Below are 21,223 nucleotides of genomic sequence, written 5' to 3'. Positions count from 1 at the left end.
ACAGACAGAGGGGGGGGCAAGGACTGACTGTCCAGACCAATAGTTCACCCAAGAACACAGGAACAGCAGCTTCGGTCTTTGCTCCACTGAGTTGCTCCCTGGGACCACCTCTACCACCAGAAAAGCAGCAGGCGCAGAGCAAAGTCTGCAAAGGTCCCTTACCCATGCTTGCAAAAATCTACCAGACCCGATCGTCCATGGGCAAGCAGCAGGGCTCACGTCCCCTTTTCACACTTCCACAGCAATGCTGCTGCTGAGGCTTCTGGAGTCTGACAGGCTTCAGGGCTCTACCCAAGAGGAGCATTTTGCATCACATTACCACTCCTGGCCAAACTTCAGGATTTTTGCTTCATACACAAATCAAAGGGAAGAAGATGAAATGCAACAGTGCAGGTAAGTCCCTGAACTAACTGGCCCTCAGTTATCTGACCTCTTATGAAAGCCAAAAGGACCACAGGATCCCTTCCAGCCCTCTCTGTGCAGTCATACCCTCAAGAAAGCCGAGATCACAGGAGCCCCCAGAGACTGACAAAGCAATACAGCCATAGAAGAGGGAGGTATGCTTAGTCTTCAGAGATTTAAATTGTCTTAAATCCAGTGTCACACAGAGAAGTAAAGAAGTAATCCTCTATGTCACCAAAAATCAAGAGGAAAAAAAACCCACAAGAACTGCCAAATGTGTTAAATCTGTAACTTAAAGCATTTTAATAAAAACAAAGCAAAATACATTTCATAATCTGTCCACTGGCACAATGTATAAAACCCTTTAAATAACAATTTTAATATTAGTCACAAAATACAGCATGTCATATAAAAATAGCTGTATGCACACTGCTAAAAGGTGATGTAAAACCACTTGGAATAGGCAATGCAAAGACATTCAGCTTTGACCTTTTAATTTCCAAGCGCTTGTTGGATCTGCTACTTCATTCCTTCTCACTCTGCTTGGGAGTGTTTTGTGCTGGCACTTGGGGGCCTCCTCCTCCCCCTCTCCACCCTGCACACAATGCCCTGGCAAAGATTTTCAGAAATGGCTGGCAAGTTTAAGGTGCATCATGTCGGGCGTCTTAGCGGCCCAATTTTCACAGCTTGCATTTCAGAAAGTGCTCAATATCCATGTCCTTCTCCATGGACACCTCATCTTGGTCACGCAAAATCTTCAGATTTTCAGCCAGTACCCTTTCAAACTACTCCTGACCCCTGGTGCACCACAGTACCAAAACTGGAAGCAAAAACCTAGACACCCAGCCCGAGATCACTGCAGGAGGCAGAATGCAACAGCTGCAGCACCACTTTTGCACAGATCTGCCTCTGCATTTGGTAATCCTAAATTATTCACACACCAAAGTTCACTGAAGCCTGTCCATTCATACGAGGAACTCCAGGTAACACACACAAAAGGACTTGGAGAATATGAGTTTACAGAAAGGAAGGTATAACTGAGGAGAGCATTAATATAGAAAAAAACCCAGATGCTAAATATAAACTGTATATAAACAGTCTGTTGTACTGTGGTTATCAGACTTAAGAATGTAACTGCCAGAGAAGGGAACACACTGGACACATAAACACACACACAAAAAAAAAAGATATGGAGTACACTTTAGTTGAGAACAAAAAGATGTCAGATAAAGAAATACACTCCCCAGCTTTCATCCCACATGCTGACACACAAACTATGAACAGGATAAAAAAACCAACCCTGTCCTCTTCATCTCTACAAGCCTGAGCGATCCTTGCACCTTTACAATTTAAGCCCAATGAAGGTAATGGAGACAGAAATCCACTCAGTCATTGTCTTTGTTCCTTGAGTCTACAGAAAGAGAGAAGGACACCACTGGTTGAAAACAGTCCCTGCTGCTGACGCTAGCAGCAGCACCTTGCAAGATTTGCCATAAAGGAGATGAGCCACAGGCGGGGAGAGACTTGATGTGCTGCTGGGCAAAGCAAGAGTGTGGTTTTTTTTCTGATGTTTTCAAGTTCCAATTTAAAGTGTGCTCTTCTAAGAGAAAAATGAGAAAAGCTTAGTGATTTACCACCTCAGGTAATACAGCAGCAAACCCATCTTCTCCAGTTTAAAAAGATCAGTTAAATTATCTTTAATGCACCAAATCTGACAGGCAAAAAACATTCCTATAAAAAGCTGTCCCCTTAAAGTTATAAGTCACATCACAAGAGCAAGCTTCTAATCAAAGTGTCAGAAGCAGAGAAGCTTTTATCAGCGCTGAAAATCCAAATAAGAACACAGGCTCATCTTGCCAATCCATAGCAGGAAAGAAGTTTAAAAGGCTTTGTGGGGAACTGGCTGAAAGTCGCTGGTTTTGGTGGCATGCGTCATTGCTCTGCGCTTGGCGAGGCGGGACTTGGACGGAGGAGAAAGCTTCATGGAGCACACAGCGTGGGCAACGTTCTCCTGCTCTGCGCTGAGTTCGTTCTCGTGCTGAGACAACTGGCGGTTAAGAGCTATCGCCTCAGCAGCAAAGAGTGTCAGGTCTTTTGTGCTACTGTTCCTTTCAAGGGAAAAGGAGAAAGCAGTTACAACACACACAGAGAGTCACTTCACCTGGTTACCCTCACAGCAGAGTATCTACTTCCCAGCAGTTTTATTTTTCCTATCAAAACATCAACACGGCAGGTAAAATGGCCAGTTAATATTTGCATCTCTCCTCATTGTGGGGACCAGCAATATGTAACAAAACCACTCTGGGATTCTGAAAACAGCCACAGTTCTAGCCCTTGTTCTGCCAGGGACTTCTGATGTAAACACAGGAAACCACCTGAGATGCCATGCTTAATTTCTGCATGTTAAAAAAGGATGGGCATATAGGGCAATACTGTTGTCTGTCTTCAGAGAACTGCAATCCCACTGTAACTGCACAGGCGGCTTAAGGAAATGCATTTCCGATGGGAAGAACCACCTGGAATCTCCAGTGGTAGACATGGAAATAGAGAGGGGTGTGAGACTCAGGCTCTCTGGCATACGGAATCCGCCATCAAATCACTTTGAATGAGGCTTGCCCTGCTCACAGTTAAATTGATAATGTGATTACCACCAGCTACAATGGAAGTCAGATCTGACTCTGTGTATGTGATGATTATTCACCCATCAGAACGTAGTCTCTTTGGATAACACACGCCTTTATGCCTTTTTTCCCATTCTGGGCAGCAAACTGCCAAAACCATCACTATTTCCTGTCTAAAATTAGCACTGCACTGCAGGAATCCTCTCCAATGCCTGTCTCACAAACAAGCAAGATCAGATCATAAAGAAAAATCAGAGCTTTATTTATATTTCTGATGTCCTTAACAAAATCAGTGCTGCACATTTACTAAGTTCCACTCTCAACCAGGGATCTTACCCCCTATTTGCCACCTCCTGTGTCTCCTCATTCTTTCAGTAATGATTCTTGGCCAAGTTTACAGACATTTAAAAAAAAAGAAATATTACCTTTGAAGAACTTGAGGGGTAGGTAATCCTCTTTCAGGAGCCTGCTAGAAAAAGCAGTTAAGAAGAGTTAGTTACGTATTAGCAGCTGGGAACCAAGCTTTCCCAAGAGAGTAATTAAAAACCAGGCAACTCCCCCAAATCTTTACAGCTAATTTATACTTCAGATAAATGAATTCACTGTGAGTTTACAAATTACACTTCACAGTCCATCTCCCCTCACAAGAAAATACCACAGTTTGCAGGTATAAGTCTAAAGCTTTGGAATTTCTCCAGAGGATCTATCCCTTCTTTCCTGAACTGGGAACTAAAGCAAAAGAGGACACTGCTGTTCTTTTAAAATTGTATCTACCAGCATACTGCATTACTGTATTAAAAGAGCAACATAATAATTCATGTACTGCAGTGCTTAGTATTCACAAGAAAGCCATTTAAAATGCATAAGGCAATAATTAAAAAAAAAAATTTAAAAGCTTGACAGATTCATCCAAATATTTACCACACAGAGCTTCAGAACAAAAAAAAAGCCACTGTGTATAATTTAATTAATCAAGAGCATTAAAACATGCAATGTCTCTATTAAAAGTTTAGAGACAAGGAACAGCTTGTTTATCACTGTGGAAGAAGAATAACCCTTAAAAAAAAATAAAGGCGGATACATACTCCTTGAACCCATGAATGTTGCAAAACTTGAGCAGCACTAAGTCGTTCTTTGGCATCACGAACCAGCAACTTCGATATGAGATCTTTGGCCTCAGAGGATATATGTGACCAGTCCTTGTCAGGAAATTCATACTTGCCTTCCTGAATGCTCTCAAAAAGCTTGTTCTAGTAAAGGAAAATGTCTTTAATTTAAATAGCAACTAGACAGCAACCAGAAGACTTCTCAGGTGGGATTCTTCTCACTCAATTTTATCTACCAAATGCAGTGGGTGACAACTGAAACCATCCAGTCTCCTTACGGAGTCAATGGAGAGTGACAGGCAGCTCCACAGAGTGAATCAGCACATCCTACAATGGACGTGTCATGTTGTCTGCTGACAACGCCTCTCTCCCTGGCCAGTAACAGTGCAGCCCGCGTACTCAGTTTTTAGAAAGAATAAATTCAGGCCCTGCATGGCAACTCTCCTGGGGCTCAGCTTTTATCTGAGGAATTGTGGCAACTAGCACAAACCAGATCAAGAATTACAGAATACAGGAGGGTTGGGGAATGCAGGAGAGGACAAGGAGAAGCTCTGAGATCTCACATCAGAAGATGACAGGGGCAGTTGCCAAACCTTACATTAGAAAGGGATATCAACACTCAACTTTTACATTACCACCCTCACCTCTCATTGACAGCTTATTCTCCCAGATAACTGGTTGGGTTACAGACACAGTTATTCACTGCTGGCATTACAGCAAGTCCTACATCCTAAGCTCACGGGGCAAAATACACTCTCCCACATATGCCCAGGGTATGCACATTCACCTGGCAAACTCTGCAGACTTCTCCTCTGTCCCAGCCACAGTCTGTGCCACAGTTGCCCACAAATGGGGGGTAACCGCTGAGCATGATGTACAGAATCACTCCCAGGCTCCAAAGATCACACCGCTTATCATAGAACGTGGCCTCCTCTGTGAAGACTTCAACCACTTCGGGTGCCATGTATTCTGCAGACCCACACTAGGAAACCGAACTCAAACAAGTTTTCAAAGGGAGGCTCAAATCAAAACATAACTCAAGTTTTTTACCACTCTTTACAGTAGGCAGCTTGGTCTAAAAGCAGAATCGGGCATCAGGGACTACTAAAGTTTACTGCTTTCACTGCAGGTCTCATTTTGTTAAGCCAAATCACAACTGCTGCATCCCTCAAAGGTTAAATGGAATTGCTAAGAGCTTTGAAACATGTTGTGAGCATACTGCACTGGAAAAAATTAACACATTTCAGGTGTAAGGACTACAGACATCTAATAGAAGGCAAAAGAGTTCCTACTGTTCTTTAGCAGAATCATAAGCTGTTCCATATGAATCTATGATCCTTTATACAGGGTCAAAATATTAATTTATATATTTCAGGTTTTTAAATCTTATTCATTAGTTATCAGGCTTTTCAGAAAGTAAACAAGTATATCATGGGAGGTGATTTCTGTAACAGACTCCTGCAAAACTGTCAGATTTTTCTTTCACAGTAATGCCAAAAGCACAGCACTGTAGTTTTTCAAAACAAATGTGTATTATAAAGCCACACACTGATTACAGAGCTTGCCTTGCCCTTAAGCTCACGGGTCTTAGCTACAGAACCCAAATATGGTGAAATGAACAGAAAACTAAGGTTCAAACTCAGTCCTAAAGCACACAGAAAAACTCCATGATAAGCTTCCTCGTTTGATGGGGTAAGACAAACAGGATCAATGTGTTACTTTCTGGCCAACAGGAGAATTAAATCGATGAGCTCCTGTGTTTTTGTATATTTGAACTATGACTAGGACACCAAGAACAGTAATTTACCACACATACACCTGCTTTAAATTAATTACCCGCCACTGGGTGTAGTTGCAGTAAGCCCTTTGGAAGCTCTGGTCTGGAGATAAGAAAAATTGGTTTATGGTAGAAGAGAAAAAGCATGAAGCCACAGTAGCTCTCTTACCGGTGTTGTTAATTCCGGAGTAGTTATTGGAGTACACGCACTGTTCAGCTTCACCCCACTACCAAGATCAAAGTCACATATTTTTACTGGTGATACCTAAAAACAAGGACAAAACAGTAAGAGGTCCAGAAGACTGGGACTAATGCAATATATATTAATATAGCGCCACACGGAAAACCCCAGGACAAAACCCGAATTGTTCTAGCTGGAGGACTAGTGAAACCTAGTCTCTTACAGGTATATTCCACTCCTTGTATTTGCCTCCTCTGTCCCAGTTGCTCCTACATCCCCAGCATCTGACCCTATTATATTAACTTTTTATTTGGTAGGTAAGTGCTAGTACACAGTGAGGCAGTTTGGGAACTATACGTAACGTGACCAGCTGGCCTGTGAATGCTGCTTGTCCACCTGGGTACTGCCTCAGAACAGATGAGATGCTAAGCTGTAATTGCCATGCCCTCTCTAATAACAGTTGGCTTTTTATCTCCTAGCCAGATGCTCACATTTTTAGAGCTCACAGAAGAATTTAGTCTCTTTCAGGCTTCAGCTCTATTAAATTTAGTTGAAGATCACTAACGGGTTCAAAAGTCTTCAAGAAGAGAAAGACAGAACATGAGGGCTGCCTTTGGAAACCAAGTTAAAAAATACCCTTCAGAAGGTTAAGAGACCAGAGTAGTAGACACCTTTTCTGGAGATTCACACAGGATGTTTTCAGGCTTCAGGTCCCTGTGAGCAATACCTAAACAAGAGTACAAACGTTCATTAGAGAAGATACTCTCCCGTTTTATTTCTCATTACCTCTCTCTATTAGAAGGTGGCCTGGGAAATATTCTAGGCCTAAGATTGCTACACAACCCCCCTTAATGATACTGCAAATAATTGAATTTCAAAGTGTGTTTGTTAAAAGTCACTGTTGCATCCTGCTATGCCTTTATCATCCTTAAATGTACATATGAGTCAGTCAAGCAAATAAGAACCTGCTAACACTGGAACTTTTTGGCTTAGCCCAAATAAATTATGTTAATTAAAACCAGCTTATTAAGATAAATGACCTATAGGAAAGTTTACTTGTGTACACAGTATAGCCCAAGGGTTTTGTGCCTTCTACATAAGGTCCTTCTTTCCAGAGGAATCAATTGGTGGTTTGCTGAACTCCTACCAGCACAGACAATACCTGAGACACTCTCCCCAGAAAAAAAACCCGAGTTCCCAGGTGAAAATATCATCCCTTTAATGGTGATGTACATACTCGTTCCTGAAGTAAAATAAAAATTAAAGGGTTTGGTTGGAAATGAAGAAGAAAAGGCTAAAGGAGAACAACCAAAGGGCTTCTACATTCACTCAACTGCAATGAGAATAGGCAAACCAAGCCAACAGGGACACACAAAGTTGAATTCACATGCAAAGGTGGTTCTATGTTGTCAAAGCAGTTCTTCAAATGCCTAACACAATTTCTGGAAGTTCTCCATTTAATATGATCAAACTTAAGGGGAAGGCAGAAAATGAGAACCAAAAATCAAATCAAATGAGCAGCTTGGCTGTAATTTAACTGCACTTTAGCTTTGCTTAAAAGAAATTACACTCCAAGCACACTTGATACTACTTCAGAGTAAGAGAAAAAAATATCCCACCAAATTCTAGGTAAGGGAGTTTCTAATGTCTTTTCTTTAGCACACTCCACAAGACATGACTTAAAACATAACATTAATAGCACAGCATTGATCTAAAGGAAACGGAGCTTTCATAATGATGCAGCTCACATTGCTTATGCATGGAAAAATGGGAAACATGACAAATGAAGATGAACCGTGTTGACATTTACAGCAAGGCTGACAAAACTCCCAACAGTTGGCTTGGCTTGCAATGTGAAACCCAACAGCACTTTTTTGTGTTATAGTTTGAATTCAAATGTCTGGTTATATAACATTTTGCAGTTGCACACAGTGCTGAGAAAAGAAAACAACTGCCTTTAAACACTCCTCCAGTGGATTATTAGCAATAAAGCACACATACCCCAAGTGGGCGTAAGGCAGTATTATCACCCAGCTGAGTTTTAAACTACTTCTGGCAAAAGAATTAGCTGTCCTCATTCAAATTTTTTTTTTAGAGCATCTAGCGATAGCACTTCACCATTAAGCTGTGCAATAAAACTACTTTAATTTCCTGTTTGCTTTAGTGTTCTGTATGCTACTTACTAATTATTTTAATGTGACACGGAAGAACCATAAAGAGAGCAATAAAATGAAAGGGGATGTTGTTGTAGCCGATTCTGCAAGCCATGTCCCCACTGTACCAATTCACAGCAAACTACAAGAAAGAAAGTGGATTGCTGCTCTAAAGCCATTTTAATGAATCACTCGCCTCTTGTTTGGGGAGAGGGGAATTAAAACTAGAAGCTGAGAGAGAACTACAGAAAGATATCAGCCAAGTTGACGTTAAACTTCCTTGAACAGTGTCCTAGACTTTCAGCTGTTAAGCAACCTACTATAGCCCTAACACTTCAAATATTTCTCCACATGTTCAGCCTAAGTTTCCTGGTGCTTATTTGCCCCATATCTCAAAGTCAAAATCTTCTAAAGTTGAGTTATTGCATAGACAGGCTATGAAGATTATAAAAAAAAAAAATCTTAATCCATATGAAGTTTGTTTCCACATTCAAATTAACTTCTGATAACATAGTCACAACATGTGACAAGATCCATATTCCTCAGGTTTACCACTTTCTTTATTCCCTATGCATTGCTACACCTTTCTTCTTAATGGGTTCAACCTACTGAGGTACTAATGCTGTAATTCTAACTCAAGCATACAAGTAAAAGCTACAATTAAACATTTAACTGGGGCCAGTACTAAACAACTCAGACAGCAAACGATGGTACGCTGAGATCTACCTGGCTAATCAAAATGGCAAAATAAATGGAGAAAAATTATCAAAATAAATAACCAATAAACATAGCCTCCAATTACATGCCATTCTATTCTGAGGTAGTCACTGTAACATTAACTGAAGCTGCTTAATCTATGCAAGACCAGACAATCATGACACAAAAAGATTTTCAAGGTATCTCTCATGTTCAACATGAACATATACTCTGGGACAACCATAATGCACACAGATATTTTGAAATTAAACAAAAGTACTCCCAAGTAGGAAAAGCAGCAGGAAAACATTTTAATGTAGAATAATTCTCTACAAACAGAACTGCTTTTAAATCCGAGCAAATCTCTAATGAAATGAAGACACCTTCAAACAAGGACTACAGTTTATTTGTAGGTCTCTCAACCCAACAGTGGGGGTCTAAACGTGAAGACCAAAAGCTACAACAAACAAAGACGTCATGTAACCAGCAGAAATTCTGGGTAAATACAGAAAAGCATCTCTGTAGACCTGAAAGAGGAGGAAATTAAAAAGAATATTAGCTCCTTTTTGAGTAACGTTTACATGATGGCTTAGGTAACAAGAACGAGCAAACAGATTCAACCCTAATGTTAATTTTCCCTGGATGCCAATTTAACTTTTCTTCTTCAAAAAGCTATACCATCTTAACACAGCTAATTACTTGAACTACCACACCATGGAAATAATATTATAGAGGAAAACAGCGTAAGTTATCTGGCATTGCTGTAAATAGAAAGGCGACACTTACACATAAAATGTGCTCCATAAACCTAAGTGTACAATATCAACTAGTAAAGATGGAGACAGCCTTTTCTTACCTTTTGTATGAAGAAAATCCAGAGCAGAGGCAATATCTCTCACCACTTTGCTAGCTTCTCGTTCATTGAAGTGCTTCCGCTTTTGTATATGGGCCAGGATTGAACCTGTAAAAGTAACAGAAGAAAGAGAAAACCTTAGTATGAATGCTGCCTGGGCTGAGAAGAGGCTTTGTCAGTGCAAGGATAAAAACACAATAGCCACTACCAGTCCACCAGAAAGGGACAACTGATCTCAGTGTGACAGGGCCAGAAGAGCTTTAGAAAAGTTATTTGCCACTAACACTCTGTCCTGGTATGTTCACACAGCAGAAACTGAAGTGTCACAATCCCACGTTTTTATATGAAAATAGCCTCAGAAAATAATAATGGATTAGTACCAAGTATCGTGAAGCCACAACCTCATGTCTCATGTTTTATAACAGCCTTTCACAGCAGGCAACTTGCATGGACCGAACAGGGGAATGACTAAGAAAAAGGTACAACTGAGCAGCTTCAACCCTTAAGCATGCTAGAACGTAATTTTTAAACACTGCAGCTTTCTAGTTTAAGCACAGCATGAGAAGCAATCACTTTTTACTGTCCGAGCACAACTCGTCCATTTTCTACAAAATGTGAACATGTGTAGAGACTTGCTACTACTACTAGTAAAACTCAAACATCAGCTAAGGATGTACACAGCACTTCAGCAAAACCCACCCTCCCCCAGGTCACAGGTGGCCACGCTCAACCTAACTCTCCTCATTCTGTGTAATGTGACAATTGAAACCCTGTGCTGGAAGTCAAGTATAATTATTTTTTTTGTCTCAACACCATCAAAATAAAAAGACATTCTACCTTTAAATACACATAAAAATTCCCACTGACATCAATGTAAGGTTCATACACTGACTTAAGGCAAAATTTGCACAGGGACATGAAATCTGACAAAAGACCTCTCAAATATGAACCCAGTGAAGGACTGGTAGCTTGCAGGCAGAGCTCCACTGGTATCACTTAAATAAAGCATAAAGGGAGGTTTGATTCCTTATCTTCTTTAAGTGAATTCCATCAATCTTCTCAAAAGATTAAAAACGTCTTTAAAAAAACCAATTAAATGTAGTCCACAGAGATCCAAGCCCACTAAATAGCCTTACTATTCTCTTCCATTTTCTTACTCAGATAGATAGATTTATGATAGTGATCAGACAGAGAAATTCAAGAAGTAACTGCCATTTGTTATTACCCCCCAAGACAGTAAACATTTTATATCTTGGGTGATTTCATTTTTATCCTTTAGTTCTAGGTGTGGAAGGAAACCTCTCATTCTCTATTGCAGTAATTCCTGTTCTTAGACCATCAATGCTGCTGTCACTCCTCCACAGTGAGGATTCAGAAAGGAAACAGGAAAACACTCAAAAAGAAGCATGGACAAAACACTCTTCAGATATGCTTCGACATGACAGAAGACTCTTCAGATATGCATGGATATGCTGTGTCAGATGCAGGAAGGTCACTTTGGACCAAGTTATCAGATTTCAAATACAGGTTTCCCTTGCCAAAAACACCACTTTCTAGCTTGCTACAGGTTTCTTAAGGGCACAGAATTCAAAGGGTTTTCTAGTTGTTCTTTACACCTTTAGAAAGTAGTAACAGTTCTTGAATGTTTCCACCCCTGTGGAAAAGACCCCAGACTTTGCAGGAAACAGCAGTAAGCCACCTGAAGTCCTCATTTCACTCAGCAGGTTTATTTCAGATTACCCTTCTGAATAGAGCTGATGTTCCAAACTCTCTCAGATAAGAATTATATCAATATCAATGAAAACATACTCTACAGGGTTTATATTCAGCTCATGTAGAAGAATCCCACAAACAGAGAATAGCAGGGCACTCCTGACACGGTTGTTACCACCTCTTCAGTATTCAGAGACAAGGTGTCATATAGCACCTCCCAAAATGCATTTCAGAGGGGAATAAAAAAAAAAAAAAGGCAAGGACTCTAAAATCATGCAAGTTCAGGGTAATAAGCTGGATTTTAATGCTTTCAATTATAAAATGCTGTCAGGCAAGGATATTAAACAGCTTCTGCATATCACGGTGAACTGAACACAGCTAAAGCAGGAGCAGAGCTCCTTCAGCTACCACAGCTACAGGAAGGCAAAGCTGAGAATGGAAAGCCCAAGTTATATCCTAACATTGTAGGTAACATCCGTCTCTGAGACTAGAGTTACTAAAGAAAGACTTGCATTGAAGATTAATGTTCTCATTCTTGCCAGCCAGCCACGCTGCTCATAACAGAATCTGTAGTGCATCAGAAGCCAGTCTGACCCCTAATTTCCATTATTTCTTTGATAATTGTTCAAATCCACATATCTAACACTTCAAATGCTGAATTTTTTCAGACAGAAAACTAGCCTCAGCCCTAGTTGACCACTGAAAAAACAGTAGTTAAGAGTGGGAAGAAGGTGTAACACTATTATCCTCTCAGCAACCGTGCACGTACACTGACAACCATAGTCTCACAGTTAAAGAAGAGGGTTAACTACTGGAAGACTGTAGAGATGGGAAAGAGAGACAAATGCAGATTCATCCCAGTTGAGCCCTATTATAGCTAACTTGGCAGAGAAGTCTGTGCATTAACAAGAACAGTGTTAGAGGAAACCACAATGAAATGAGGTAATTTTAAGGGAAGGTAAACAAAAGCTTTTACTGAAGAAAAAAAAAAGTGTCCTTCTCTTTCTAAAGAAGTTCTGCATCTCTACTGAAAGAACTTGCATTTCTTGCACATATGGTTTGCTACCAAAAGCCTTCTTGACCAGTAACAGAAGATGATGTTCTACAGACAGAAGTCTACTCCTTCAGAAACTCAGTTTTTCTTTGAAGAGTGGGCCATGCTTTTAACTCATGGTTTTGCACAGTCATGCAATTAATGGATACTGTAATTATGCTCAACGCAGACAAATGTGAGAAAGTCCACAAAGTGCTTGATGCAGCTTTCTCATTCCCCAAGTGAGTGTTAAATGCTGGAGACAGTGACCACACATGGTCACTTGATTGGCCCTTGAACAGCCACGAGCAGGCTGCTTCACAATTACAGCAACCCGAGGCAGAAGCAAGAGGTTTTCCACAAACTCTGCTCGGTGATGTTTCAGGAAACAAAGTCAATCCTCCACCAAGGGAAAATGCTACCAGATTATAGATGCTGTACTAAGAGCATGCGTAATACCTGACATACTGTGTGTCTCCCCTTGCCTGCAGGTGCTGTGACATACTACCTATACTCCAAAGCTTCCACTTTAATAGAGCTGACATTTCCACCACTTAACTACAGAAAGGGACTGCAAATGTATGACCAGACCCATCAATATTCAAGAATAACCATACTTCAAGCTCTGTATATTATTTCCTCTACTTCTTCCTTGTCTTAAAATTCTCAAGCATTTAAAACAAGCTCTTAATTTTTTACTTTAAAACACCAAGACAAATAAGACCAAGAAAATTCAAGGAACATAGGCACAGTTACTGCACAGTACCTCCTCGCAGCTTCTCAAAGACAAGGTAGTATCTTGTGTCATCTTCAAAAAATTCTATTAACTCCAAAATGTTCCTTTAAAAAAAAAAAAAAAAAAAGACGGAAAACAGAAGAAACTGGAACAGATTGTAAACAGAGCAATGAAGAGTTTCAGCATGGGTAATTAGGAAGTGCCAGAAGTAGCCAAAAATAAAAGTGCTAATTAAACAAGTTGCTTTGGTTGCCCATGGCATTAGAACCACAATTGCAACTCACACTGAAATTTAAGCAGGAAAAACAGGCCAAATTCCAAAGTCAGACAGGATTGTGAAAGAGTCCTGCTACTACTCAATTGATAGCAAGACAACTGGTAATAGGCTGAATTTAATAATTTAGAATATTGCATTTGTGTTGAAGGCAAGAACAACAAAAAAAAAATTAATAATTAAACCAGCATTCTTTCTCCCTGGAAATCACAAGGCAGAATACACAGGGCTCAAAGGAGACAGGCATCTGTCAACATGACATTAAATCCAGCACCTGCCTTACCATTTTTAGACTAACTCACTCTTGTTTAGCTAGTGTACAGTCTTTGCAGCACAACACAAATATCCGATGTTGCCTTGAGAAACATGCAAGTTAGATTTTTCTATACTTACAGTACACACAAAATCCAAATTCTGCATGTGGTCATGAAACTTAGTTCTTCATCAGTTATGTACTGGATGACCATATGCTCTTAATCACACACATAACTAAGATATAATTTGCTTATCTATAGCACAACTTCAGCCCATGAGTTTGGCAAACAAGTTTGTTTTTAAATTATCTTTAAGTGTTGTACTAAAAACTTGCAAAAAAAGGCTTGATACAATCTGCAGAACTGCAGTATAGATAACAGCTGTTGTATACATTCTAGATTAACAGATACATCCAACAGAGTAGTTTCTGAACTGGCTTAAACTCATCATAGTGCATGATGCCACTGGCTGCATAGGCTTTCCCTCCTTTTCAGGCAGGAGTAGCAGCTTTAAAGTTGCTTCATTCTGTGGCTGTGTGAAGTCAGCACACATCCAAATGAAAACTAAATTAGCTTTTGGCTGATCTGAGAGTTCCAGTGCAGAAGCAGGAAGGCTGACACAAAGAGGAAGACAAACCACACATTAAGGAAAGGCATGGCAAGACTGTGCTCTCAAAAGCAGTTGGTATCAAGTCAGCTTTTGGTGATGGTGAAATCACAGGGGAGTGTGTCAAAATGTTAATTCCTCATACAGACAAAAGCCATGCGTCACTGAAGCACATTCAGGCTATGCTGACCTGGTTGCTAACTGAGTTACGTGACTTTTAATTTGTATGTATTTCCCTAAAACTCACAGGTAAGAGAATGGGAAATTCTTATTTTGAATAGGTCAAGTCTAAATTTCTTCTGGTTTTAAGCAGACTACTGCAAAGCTTCTAACCTAGTCACACATAAGAGGCTTAAAAATTTGAAAAAAACTCAAGATACTTTAAATAAAAAAACACAGGCAAGACTCTATACTTACTTGTTACCCTGACACTGGTACAGTGTTTCTATTTCACGAAAAACCCGACTCCGACTATGCCCAGCATTTTTTTCAATGATCTGTGGAAAGAGTTAGAGCTCATATTTGAAAAATTAATGCAGGAACTGTGCATGTGGCTCTGGAATTAGGTAACTGATTTAAAGCTTGAGTCTCGGGCATGCCCACCAGAAGAAACACTCCACCTTCGTTTGTTTGTTTAATTTCTCATCCATCATTTATTTACAGTGCCAGCAGAACTCCAGAAGGCATTCAAAGGACAAGGGAAGCAAGGACATGAAGAGAAAAAAGGAACTAAATCCACGTTACTGACCAGTTACCATAAGCTTTTTCTTGCATCATTTTAACTTTGCAACGTGCAGAAAAGGATATCCTTTTGAGTTTGAACAAAAATAGAGCTCAGTCACATCAGACACTGAACAGTCAAAAAAGAAGATATTTGTCATTATAGGTATTTAATTAAAAAGTACTAAATTCACTAAATTAGGGTTTGATTCACAGTGCAAACTTCATGAAGATGCAATAATAGGGCCTAACGTATTAAAGAAAACATATATTCCATCTCAGAGCCCTTTTGTACTACCACCAGAAGTTGCCTTCCTTCACACACTCCTCAGACTGGAAGAGGACAAGGGCTTTCCACACAGGCTGAGACTGAATGATTGCTACATGAACTGAAAGCTCATGACATTACTGCAAATACTACTGCCATCTGTATCCAACATCAGTTCCTCATGTCTACAGCCAGAGTTCTCTGGTACACAACAGGCAACCATTCACCAGTACTACATGGGATTCACATCTAATTCATAATGTAGCAATTTGTTTATTCCAGACTTTCAATCTACAAAGTACAGACAAAACTATAGCATCTATAGGAGTAGATTTTTAAAGGGGCTTAAAATTTTGTGCCTATGGTTTTTGAAAAAGAATCAAGCATAAAGCTTGCCTATTACTATTATTTGTACTTGTAATTAAATGGGGGACTCAGGATAACAACAAATCTGTAAATGGGCCCTAACACTTAATATAATGGCATTACAGAAGACCCACCTCTATCAAAAAATAAGAGACAGCCTTACATGAACTAATTGCAGTGCAATGATGCTCTCTGAACTCAGACCAGCGCTCTCAAAAGCTTACATTATTTGGTAGGCCATGCTAGATAATGACTCAGCCTTTTCTTTCACAAGAGATAAAAACTGGTAGAACTACAATCAAATCAGGACATGGGAGGAAAGCTTGCTCTGACATCTAACGATCATACAGTCATTTACTGTTTGTGAATTCTCTCTGTGGCTGATATACCGGTTCACTCCGGAAGCACAATACTTAAGACCGGTATCTCAATGGTTATAAAGCAGGCTCATTTCAAGGAGCGAAAAATTTCTAAAAGCTTTTGCTATTACCACTCTATTATAGGTTTTCACTGAGATACTAGGAGAGAGAACACATTACAGACAGAAGTGGTACTGCTTTTATTCTATACTTACTTTTACTGCATATTCTTTCCCAGTTTGGAGGCTGACAGCACCCTGAACTTTGGCATATGCTCCTTCACCAAGCAGCTCAGCAGTCAGCTTGTACAAATCTGCCAAAGAAATCCATCAGAACGGGCACATTAGCCAAAGCATTTCAGTGAATAACATCAAAACAAGCTATTTATCTGATCAGCATCCCTCACAGGACAGCAACTGAAAAAATTCCCTTGGTGATGAAGACAGAAAATAGATTTATGCAGTGTTATAGTAGATGTGCCAGCCTTAATTATGTCTCATTTTTTATTTCCCCCTCTTCAAGTTCCAGGAAAATTTAAAGTAGACTTCATTCCAGCATCAAAAATATGAGTTTGTTGATACAAGAAATGTTTTATATCTCAGCAATTGCTAGGACCTCATCCACTTTCCCTGTCTTCATGTAACGCGGAACCAATTTTTTCAGGTGGAAAACATTTCACTCCTTGATCAGAAAATGCCTACCATACAAAATCTACTTGCAAAAATAGTGTTTTAGGTATAATCAAAATTTGAAGGTTTAAACCTAGAAGACGTCAAGGTTTAAACCTAGAAGACGTCAAGGTTTAAACCTAGAAGACGTCAAGGTTTAAACCTAGAAGACTGCCACCATCTTGATTTGTGATGTACCTTACAATGCTATTTCCCCATTAAGAAGTTTTATACTGGTCAGCTTTGTTGCACTGAACTGTATTTTACCTTCAATGTTTCACAGTATTTGTGCTTACATCTGTTCAATGAAAACATCTGGACACCAGCACTGTTCCTACTAAAAACCACATAACCTGGTTTGGTGTGGGTTGTCAACAGGACTCAGAATTCACCACTAAGAGAAAAAAAGAGACTGAAGACTGAAACGTGGGGAATAAAGAAAACCAGGAATGTTAACTTACAATGTTTGCCAAAAAGCAATGTTTAGCTAAGAAAACAGAACAGCAGAGGAAAACAGACCATTACAATCAAAAGCTTAGAAGTTGCCACCAACCTTCAAACTTCCCAGGGACATGATCTGTGGCTCTGGTTCTTTTTTTCTTTTTCCTTTTCCCACTGTCTGCTATGGGGAGAGGCTGACTGCTGACCATCTCTGTGTGGCAGAACATAAAGGTGCCTTTAACACACAATTGCTTTAGGAGAAAATGAACATGCTCTTGTGTGTTTATGTTCTTAAGCTATCCAAAAGTTTCTCTGCTTTTCTTCATCACAGGCTGCCATCTCTCCCCCAAATATCACAGGAAACCTAAAAATACAATTTGGGCACTAATTAACAGTTCTGGGGAGGTTTGATAAAGGAATTGAATCCTCCTCTCACAGCACAGTAAGGCAAAGCATGGGAATAACCTTGTTCACCACCACCATGAACTACCCACAACATAACACACGCCCTGATGCAAGACAGGATTTACAGCCCTCACAAGGGTGCTATTTGTTGAGCTATTCTACTGTTCTACAAGTACATTTTTCAGGTCAGCTTAAGAAAACGAGTTTCCAAAACAAGAGGAAGATGTGGGGAGGTTTCAAACAACCTGGTGAAACAACGTAACCACAGGAGTTAACAGGTCAAAGGAGCAATCTAGGTCAGTTTACGCTGCCAAAAGGCCAGAAAAAAAACATTTCACAGAACCATGATGTGCCTTTCTAAACCACAGATCAGTGGATAGCTTACGCTCCAAAATAAGCAGTGTTTATGACATTTATATATTTTTCTTCCTGCATTGCTACCTGCAGATATTACAAGAGCTTACTCAGAGATTAACAGTTCACTGATACAATATGGCAGAAAAAGAAGAGACACCCACATATTCTTAGGGAAGGCCTAAATAAAAACATTGCCATACATTTTCTCTGCCAGAGGCTGCTTCATACCACTAACCTATCTCCCAAAAGGTGAAATGATTCCACACCATACTCACATGAGCACTTCTGCATAACACCAGTCACATACTGCCAAGTTAGCCCTAACAGTTAAAAATCACAGCTTGAATTCTTTAAGGCAGTAGCAAAGCACTGTAAAGACATTTTACAGCTAGGAGGATTTCTAAGTAAATTCACAATTAAAGATCCTGTACAACAGAAAAAAAAAAATCCCTAGAAATAGCGTAATTATGAGAACACTGGTAAGGAAAGAAGAGCAAGCCCTAAAAACAGCAATGACAGTTTTCTGGCAATTCTCCTTTAACAGAGAGACTTCATGAATAGCAGTTTTTCTGCCTTTCAGTGTTTCTAAAGTACTCTGAAAACACAGGAGAAGCTCCAAGGCAGAAAATGTTGGACAACAATCTACCAATATGTGAAATACTTTCTTTGCTTCATTGTATTTTTCTTGTCAATACGTCAGCACATAGCTATTATAAACATCACTTAGAACTCACACATTCTTTGAAAATTTAAGACAAAGTGCTATTTTAAAGCCCTTTCTCTTTAACAACTTATCAAAGCACTTAAAAATATAGTATCACTCAAGGCCTCAAGACAATAGTAAATACTCATCTTCGAGTCTTAAGCAGAATGTGTTAAGAAATCATCATGATGGACATATGTGAGTTCTTAAATACAGTAATAAATATAAAAGCATACATTTTACCAACTTCTGAAGCAACAGCTTCTTTTTAACTCAAACTGACACCCACATAGTTTTGAATTTTAACATAAAGAGAAGGCTAGCCTTTGACAGCAAGATACAGCTCTCCCCAATTTCAATTTGGCGTGCATTAGAAGATACTCAGAACCGGGATCAAAATGACACATACGAAGCTGCTCAGAGATAGACCTGGCCTGCTTGAAAGAGGTGCTTGATTTCCAGGTGGTGTCAAACAAGTCATTTTAATGACCTGACATTCTGCAAGCTAACAAGTCATACCTAGACAGGTTCTATTCCATTTCAAATACTACACAGTTTCAGAGCTTGTAATAGACTAAAAATTATGCAAAAAAGACAGGAGATGAATCCTGCATCTTAGCACAGCTGACATCTCTTTACAACCCTCTCCTGCACTCTACCAGTTGGCTATGATATTTAGTCTGGTTTTAGTAACTCACTACGTTATTTCAATTCCCTTTAGTCTGACTCAATTCCTGAATTACAGAGAACTGCTTCCTTGAAACCAGGAAGTTCACTAGTCATGTATACAGAAACCAAATTACTGAAAAGCTGATGTTTTCAAACTATAGTTTCGACCAAATTTGCTATCGGACAGGCATGAAACGTTTGCTACATTAAATTCTTATTACTCTTCTAGTCTGCTATTTCACATCATTGTGTAGCTCACTTTTGTCAACACAACTTTTTCTTTAAAGGTATCACAGCTTCATTCCCATTATTCATTTTGTTATAATGAACCGGTACTTGAGTAACAGCTGGAATGACAAGAAAATGCCTTTAGCCCAGTCAAATGTTTTGAGGTTTTTCAAGCTTTCAAATAAATGTTTGTGTTTCTGTGACTGTATACCAAAGAGTTTCTGATGACACTGAAAGACAGCATGCCTCAACCACCCAAGCAATGCTGAGGTGTTTTGCCTACTGCAGGACTACCTCTGGTGACAAGAGCACCATGGGTTCTGAGGAAGCTCACCCTGCCAGACAGAAAGCTCAGAGACTGGATGAACTGCTCTGGAGGGAAACAGCCCATGGAAAAACATCGGGTCTAAGATGAACGCTTAACTGTTGTCATTTTAAAGGTTATTTTACAATGTGGCCCGAAGCGTTGAACCCCTGCTTCCACCAAACTTGTCCGCCCATTTTGTGATCTGCTCTGGCTGAGTGCAGGGAGGTGGGAGTAGAATACTACTTGGTGTTCAGTGCAGACTAGCCAAGCCTTTGACAAAGAGCACTTCTTACATCCCTCTCGACCATAACAGAGTCAGGCTGTTCTCCGAGAGACTGCTGTCTGACTAGCAGTCTGACAAAAGCTGAAGAAATAGGGAACGGTTCAAATTCTGCTCTGTCCTTCTCTTCCAGTCAGGTTAGGATTATTGCTCATAGATAACGAAACTCAGCAAAATCCACTCAGCAAGCAAAAAGAGAGTAAGTTTTCTGTCTTAGCTGCAGTCTTGTTGAAGTCCTGTATTCTATTAACATTGTAATTCAGTGTTGAGGCAATATTTAACATACACATAATTCAGAGCCTGTATGCGAAGGTAGAGTTACAGCCTTTCCCTTTTGCTATCTTCAAAAGGATGAACAAAAGCACTTATCATAAAGGAGACTTGCAAACAATGCCAAGCAAAGAAGAAAAGGAACAATTACCGCAAGTTTCACTTCATCCAGATCTTAAGTTACCCTTCATCTGGCTTCCTAACACTTCATATACAACGATGCCAAAAATCCAACATCCAGACATAACTCCCCTCTCATTCTAATCTGTTTCCCAAAGGAAGGAAGGGTATATTTAGAAAATAAGCATACACATGTACAGAAAACACTTGGAGAACACAGCACAGATGCCTTTTTCTGCTGAGATGATACCTTGTTTGTGCGTTTGAATTCAATGGAAGAAAGCAGTTTAAGCAGAGAGTCCAGGTACTACCACCTGCTTCAAAACTGGGTCTTGCTTGGGCTGGGTGGTTCTGCAGCTGAAAAGGAACACAATCACATTCACATTCAGAAATCACATAAACATCATCACATACATTTGGGTAGTGCCCCAGAGTCTCAAGAGATTGCAAGAACCTGTTGTGCTGGGCTTCATGTGAGCACACAGCAAGAGCACACCCCTGCATTAAAGACTTTGTAAGTCATAATTACAGAATGCAAAACACAGCGTTATTTGAGGGCCCCCGGTCATTTCAAGTGAAGAGAAGACCCCCTCATTACAGTCTTGCAAAAACAATGGAGGGATTTATGATGTTTGTTAGTTCTTGTTCTTATACCA

At 39.8% G+C, this 21,223-nt stretch overlaps 1 protein-coding gene across 4 annotated transcripts; it reads right to left on the bottom strand.

The window, feature by feature from the left end:
- Positions 1-744: 744 nt before the first annotated feature.
- MKNK1 (MAPK interacting serine/threonine kinase 1) lies at positions 745-20,903 on the bottom strand. Of its 4 annotated transcripts, none has more exons than XM_035894236.1 (12): positions 20,818-20,903; positions 17,341-17,439; positions 16,335-16,432; positions 14,824-14,903; positions 13,302-13,375; positions 9,793-9,897; positions 6,759-6,814; positions 6,076-6,171; positions 4,917-5,111; positions 4,109-4,273; positions 3,449-3,492; positions 745-2,510 (listed from the first exon to the last, which is right to left on the bottom strand). In XM_035894236.1, the coding sequence occupies exons 2-12, from the start codon at positions 17,435-17,437 to the stop codon at positions 2,282-2,284; spliced, it is 1,239 nt and encodes a 412-aa protein (XP_035750129.1). In that variant the 5' UTR covers positions 17,438-17,439; positions 20,818-20,903; the 3' UTR covers positions 745-2,281. The 4 variants fall into 4 exon arrangements, with proteins under 4 accessions (XP_035750129.1, XP_035750131.1, XP_035750130.1 ...); XM_035894238.1 differs by having other exon boundaries at positions 3,449-3,489; XM_035894237.1 differs by lacking the exon at positions 20,818-20,903 and adding an exon at positions 20,191-20,297.
- Positions 20,904-21,223: the final 320 nt, after the last annotated feature.

The sequence above is a fragment of the Egretta garzetta genome, unplaced genomic scaffold (genome assembly GCF_000687185.1).
Source record: "Egretta garzetta isolate BGI_Z169 unplaced genomic scaffold, ASM68718v1 scaffold145, whole genome shotgun sequence".
NCBI classification, from domain to species: Eukaryota; Metazoa; Chordata; class Aves; order Pelecaniformes; family Ardeidae; genus Egretta; species Egretta garzetta.
The sequence above is the reverse complement of the archived record's forward strand: the minus strand, read 5'-3'. Positions and strand labels throughout refer to the sequence as shown.